Below are 5,625 nucleotides of genomic sequence, written 5' to 3'. Positions count from 1 at the left end.
AAGCCGGCGCCAACGACGTCTGACCTCACCGCGCCGACCGCGCGCCCGCGCACGCGCGCCTCTCGCCGGGCCCCGCCCCCGCGACGCCGCTCACGTGACCACGCCGTGCCGCAGTCGGGCGGGCGCGCGGGTCCCTTCCGTCCCGTCCCCACCGCCCCGGCGCGCCCCCTAGCGGCGCGGGAAAGCGGGCGGGGCCGCCGGTGTCCCCCCGTCCCCACGCGTGGGGCCCGGCGGCGACACGGTCTCCCGGAGGGAAGCGGCGGCAAAAGCCCCGGCTTGGTGGCACCCGCGGGTGAGCGGGGAGGCATTGCCTTCCCCCCGGTCGGCTTCGGGGTCCCCCTGCGGGGACGCTCACCCACCCGGATTTGTCACTGCATGTGATTTCTTAGGATGGGGTCCCCCCCTCTGCCATGGCTCGGGGTACTGGGTACACTTGACCCGCCCCACACTGATAATAAACTGTTAATAAAATCATCAGAGAAGACCAAATCCGTGAGGTTTATTTGTGGCTCCCTCCCTCGTGTCCCAAAAGTTGCCAGACAAACAGAAAGATCTCTACAGTTAGCGTTTCCGAAAATCTCAAGGTGGTGTGGGTCTTGCTGAAATTTTACGGCCGAGCGGGTGCAGGGGGAAGGCTGGCCCCCTGCACCAGCCCATCCCAAAATGGCTCTTCCCAAAAGCCCTCTGGAGATCCAGCCTGGTGCTGGTACAAAGTGGGCACAGATCGCAGCAGGTTTGGGGTAAAAGCTCCATACAGCTCTTGATGGGCGTGAGACATTGGCAGGAGGTGGCCAGACACCAGACAGCTCCAGGCTCCAGGCTCTGCCAGTGCTGGGCCAGCTCTAGCCCTCCTGATGGCACCCAGCACCATCCCCAGCTTGCTCAGGACCAGGTCTCACCAGGCTTCCTCTACAGTTGGGGACCTACCCAGAGACTCCAGCCTGGCCGGGGGTTTTTAGAAAGGAGGAAACCTGCTGTGAGAGCCACCGGCAAGGCCAGGAGGCACATCCAGCACCAGCTGGAGGAGCCACTGGAGGAGTCATCTACCACCCGAGTTCTCAAGGGCTTCAGTGTCCGCTGCCACTGAGTCAGGATGGCATTTCTGGCCCCACTCCACTTTCCCCGTCCCACCAACCGGTACTGGTAGGGCGTGCAGGGGCCAAAGAAGATGGCCAGGGCCAGCCTGGGGTCTGTCAGGAGCAGCCTCAGCACGTTGGGCTTTACACCAGCACACGAAGCAATTTCATCAGTGTAGCTGATAAAACTAATCTTCAAGTTGTCCCTCTCGGATGGATTCCTTCAATGCACAGAAAAGAGACAAAATCAAATAACACAATCCCATCTTGGTTGCCAGCTCCACATAAAGCCAAAGTTCTGGCCTCAGATGTCAGCTGAGCCCCAAACTCTGGGACGAGATTCCTCAGCCCCAAATAAACCTAAAGGCACTGAAAGAGCCTCTGTGGGGTTGGTCCCCAGTAGTTACCTGGGGCAGGGAATAGGCAGACGCTTGTTTTGTCTCTGACACCTACTTGTGACCTCAAAAACAGTTCTAGCATAATAGTGCCATCATTACAATGCAACGAATACCCGTGCTGTGTCCTTCCCTGAGGTTCACAGGTGTGGATTTGGCCGATTTTGATAGGCAGAGGAGTAGACATTCACAGATAAGACTGCCAAGGGGACTGGGAGATGCAGAAAGCTTCCCACACTGGGGGAGACCTCCAGGATTTTTCTGCTTGAGTCCTCATCTCCCTCGCAGGAGGGAGGACGTGCTGAATCTACTTCTGTAGATTTGGGACAGCCTCAAGTTTAGCTCCATTTCACCCCAGACTCCTGTATTTCTGTGTAGTAGCATCATGTCTGCAACCACTGGGGCTTCCGGTGACAATCCCCATGGTTCTGTTTTATCCCAGATTTTCATCAGTGTCCTAGGATCCAGCTCTGCCTTGCTGGCAGACCTAACCCAGCCTGTACCCAGCCTGGCCGGAGGTCCCCTCCTTCCTCCTGAAAGCTGCTGCAAGGCAGCACGTCCACCATCACTCGTCCCACAGCCTTGAGGACACATCTCAACACCCTGTAAAATCCCAGTGCCGACAAGGCAGGGTGTTAGCTCCCACGTACCCGACAGACAAGTTCCAGCCTTGTCTAATACTTAACTTGACCTGTCAAAAACTGCCACCAAACCGTCCCCCACCCGCATCGCCTGGCTCCAGTGGGGTTTCTGGATGGGGCTTGGCCCTGACCCCAGTGCTCCTTGCTGCCTGGATTTGGGAGGGAGAAGCCACGAGATGGCACCCTTAGTCTGGAGGAAACTAAACCTCCACCTTGACATGCTGGGAATAAGGATATGGCTTGAAGTCCTGGCAGAGGGGACCTGCAGGTCCTGAATCTTGCCATAAGCTACTCCAGAGCACTGTGCCCTTGGTGGCTTGATCCGTCACCGGTAAAGGAGCCACAGCAGCATATCCCCACCTTGCTATGGGTGGTGAGTGAGTAAATGCATCCAAGAAGAATTGGCTGTCCTAGGTGGGTCCCTCCCACAACCCCCATTGGGTCCCCCTTTCCCTGGGGTTATCCTGGTACACGGTAGCCCGAGTGCAGGAGCATCACATACCTTTTGACTGGCGGCTTCTTCTTCAAAACATCGGCTATCATCCTGCTGGTGGGAGGGAGCTTGTTCCAGCCTGAGAAGAACAGAGAAACCAGAGACCTCCAGGAGCACCTTAAGCTGAAAAGTTCACCCGCTTTCCATGCTCCCAGCCCCTTTACCAAGAGCATTCGTGCTTGATCGTTATGGCAGTCTGCCTGGAGCAGCAGGGATATGGGGATGCAGCTGGACAGCACAGGCTATGATGCTACTAATGCCAGTGTCCACCATGGGCACTGTGGCAGGAGTTGAAATATGCCCTGGGCTCTGTGGACAGCAGGTCAGGCTGCTCGAAACCTCCCACCCCAGCAGATCCCCATATCCCTGCACCCCATTTCTCACCTGCAAAGATCCCTGTCACCCAACGAGCCTGCATTTCTGTTCCCACCATCACAGAGCCAGTGAGTTGGACTAAGCCAATGATGGCCAGCGTTGGCTTTTCCAGCTGTGGAGGGAAGATGCGCTTATAGAGGGAACGGTTATCATCGAAGAGGCTGCGAACTGGCTCTTCAAGGAAGGGAAATGAGAAGATGTAGCCTGTGGCAAAGAGCACCACATCGATATTTTCTTCGATTGTCCCGTCTTCAAAAACAGCAGAGTTTTCAGTGAACTCCTTCACAGTTGTCTTCAACACAACGGTCCCAGACAGGAGACAAAATGGCAGCTCTTCATTGATAATTACCTTAAAGTTGGAGCTTGCAAGTGGAAAAGAAGACAGCAATGTTAGCATCTGGGAGGGACCCAAAATGTCTTTTGTGGCCAGAGTTCCCATCCAATGATTTGCTATTCCATAAATATCCCCTGAAATTAAAAATCAAGCATTTCAGGCCATTAAAACCCCCATACCAACCAACAACATAGTCAGAAAAAACACCTTTTGGTGGAAGCCAAGCCATAGTTTGCATGGTTAAACCACGAATTGAACTTCCGAAACCTGATCCTCCTTGAGAGGGCTGATGGGAGAAGCCAGTCGAGAAAGTGATTGAAGCGGGTGGTGCTGACCATGTCGAAGGGGAAGCCGTGGTCCGAGACACGGCTGAACACCCACGTGCTGCTCCTGGCACTGAGGAACACCTGGGGGAGAAGGCAGATCTCAGCTTCCTGCCCAGATATCTTGTTGCTGGTTTTGCCCTGAATGGCAAATCCCATCTCCTGCACTTGGGAGCTGAAAGGGTTATGCCGAGGAAAGGAGATGGCATCTGGGTGAACCAAACAGCTTGTGGTGGCTTCTGCAAAGTTCCCACAGCTGCTGAATAGTCACTCCTCAGATAACCCTAACTCTCCAGGAATTGCAGAGCTTCTTCAATTGCCCTCAATTTGAAGTGCTATTTAATGACAAACCCATTGAGCAAAGCTTCCTGTGCATACCCTGAGCCACCAGCTCTTGTGGTCCCTGGTTGGGCTCTGCATGGCCATTCAGCTGTACCTTTGCAGCCACACGGCTCAGCTCCACGGAGATGTCACCGCCGGTGTTGCCAACGCCGACTACAAGGACCCGCTTTCCCCGGAAAGCCTCCACATCTTTGTATTCCCAGCTGTGGAGGTATTGTCCTTTGAAGCGGGTGTTGATACCTAGGCAAAGAACAGGGAGCATCTCCTAGTGCCAGCTACGTTTGCTTGCCCCAGCCTCGTGCCCGGGGTCTCTACAGCCCCCAACTCTCCACCTCCCACCTCTGCTTGCAGCTGAGAAGCCCATGGAGTCTTGGCTCACTGGGTGATGCCACCCTCCTGCACCTCCTTGGCTCAGTCCTGCTCTGCAAATTCTCATGCAAGAGCCTGGCTGCATCTTTCTGAGGTATTTTTCCATTCTTGGAAATGGGTCCCACAGGGTGAGGGTCCCACCTGCCCCAGCATGGGGGCTTTGTGGAGCAGACAGGCTCACAGAGGGAAATGCAGCCAAGGGACCCTTGGGTGCCCCCAGCAGCCCTAGCCCACCCCGCTGCCAAGGCAGAGCTTACCTGGGAAAGAAGCCAATGGTAAGTAGGGCTCCTGGTAATGGCCGGTGCAAACCATGACGGCATCGAAGACGTGTGACTCCTGGATGCCGTCGGTCTCGGTGACCACCTCCCACTGGCCTGAGGTGGCAAAATCCGGGCGCCTCCTCACGCTGACAGCTGTCGTCTTGCACCAAAGCCCAACAAAACAGCAGCTGGGGACTGCACCGCGTTTCAGAGAGGACCTGCCTGCAAAGGGCTGGGGCTGCTGGGGGCAGGCTGGGTGCCCGGTGAGCTGCGTGTCACCTCTGAAGGTGTTCAATCCCACCCTGCACATTTCCCCTGGTGATGGCACTGAGGGGTGTGATGCACCAGGCAGCCCATGGTTGAGCAGCCTGATTTAAAACATGGAGCTGAAAAGGCTGCATTCAGGATGCAGAAGGTACTTGTCCTTGCGGGATTGCACCTAATATTGTCCCGTCCCACCTGGACAATGCCCTGGTATCTGCAGCCACTGACGGCTTTCCTCCCCATGGCATTTGGGGTCCCTGCTCACCTTGAAGCGTATGTGCCGCAGGAGGTCGAAGTGCTGGGCGTACATCCGATAGTACTCCAGGAGGAGACCATGAGGTAGGAAACTGGGAAAATTCTCTGGGCAGGGGAAGTCACTGAAGCAGGACATCTCCTTGGAGGTGTTGGTGATGACTGAGCGGTATACACTGATCCGCCCACCATCCGTGGAGTCCTGTGTGAAGCCAGTGGTGCCATTTGTGGGCGTGCAGGCAAGGACCTTCTCCCCTAAAGTATTTGAGTATTTTTCCTCCTTGTATTCAGTACAAGGAATAAATCAAGACTAGCACCTGGTGACCATGGCTTCTGCTCCCTCCATCTCTTTCTCTACCTTGGAGTCAGGGGGAGACCCATGTCTGGGACAGGGACAGTCCTCGAGGGCATGGTCACCCTTTCCTCTTTGCTGCAGGCAAAGGGTATCCAAGGGAGGGGACAAACCCAGGGACAATCCTCCCCGCGCAGGCAGAGCCCACT

General features: G+C 55.8%; 1 protein-coding gene across 1 annotated transcript; it reads right to left on the bottom strand.

Annotated features, from left to right (window-relative positions):
* Positions 1-497: 497 nt before the first annotated feature.
* On the bottom strand, positions 498-5,428 carry LOC106888800 (dimethylaniline monooxygenase [N-oxide-forming] 4-like; the record flags this gene model as incomplete). The annotated part of the gene is made up of 7 exons (XM_014943291.1): positions 498-1,297; positions 2,615-2,684; positions 2,990-3,342; positions 3,522-3,721; positions 4,074-4,219; positions 4,606-4,768; positions 5,138-5,428. Coding segments are annotated over 7 exons (1,611 nt in total), but the record flags the coding sequence as incomplete, so codon positions are not given.
* Positions 5,429-5,625: the final 197 nt, after the last annotated feature.

Source organism: Calidris pugnax, unplaced genomic scaffold (genome assembly GCF_001431845.1).
Source record: "Calidris pugnax isolate Ruff unplaced genomic scaffold, ASM143184v1 scaffold63, whole genome shotgun sequence".
Taxonomy (NCBI): Eukaryota; Metazoa; Chordata; class Aves; order Charadriiformes; family Scolopacidae; genus Calidris; species Calidris pugnax.
Note: the sequence above shows the minus strand (reverse complement) of the source record. Positions and strands in the feature narration are given on the sequence as shown.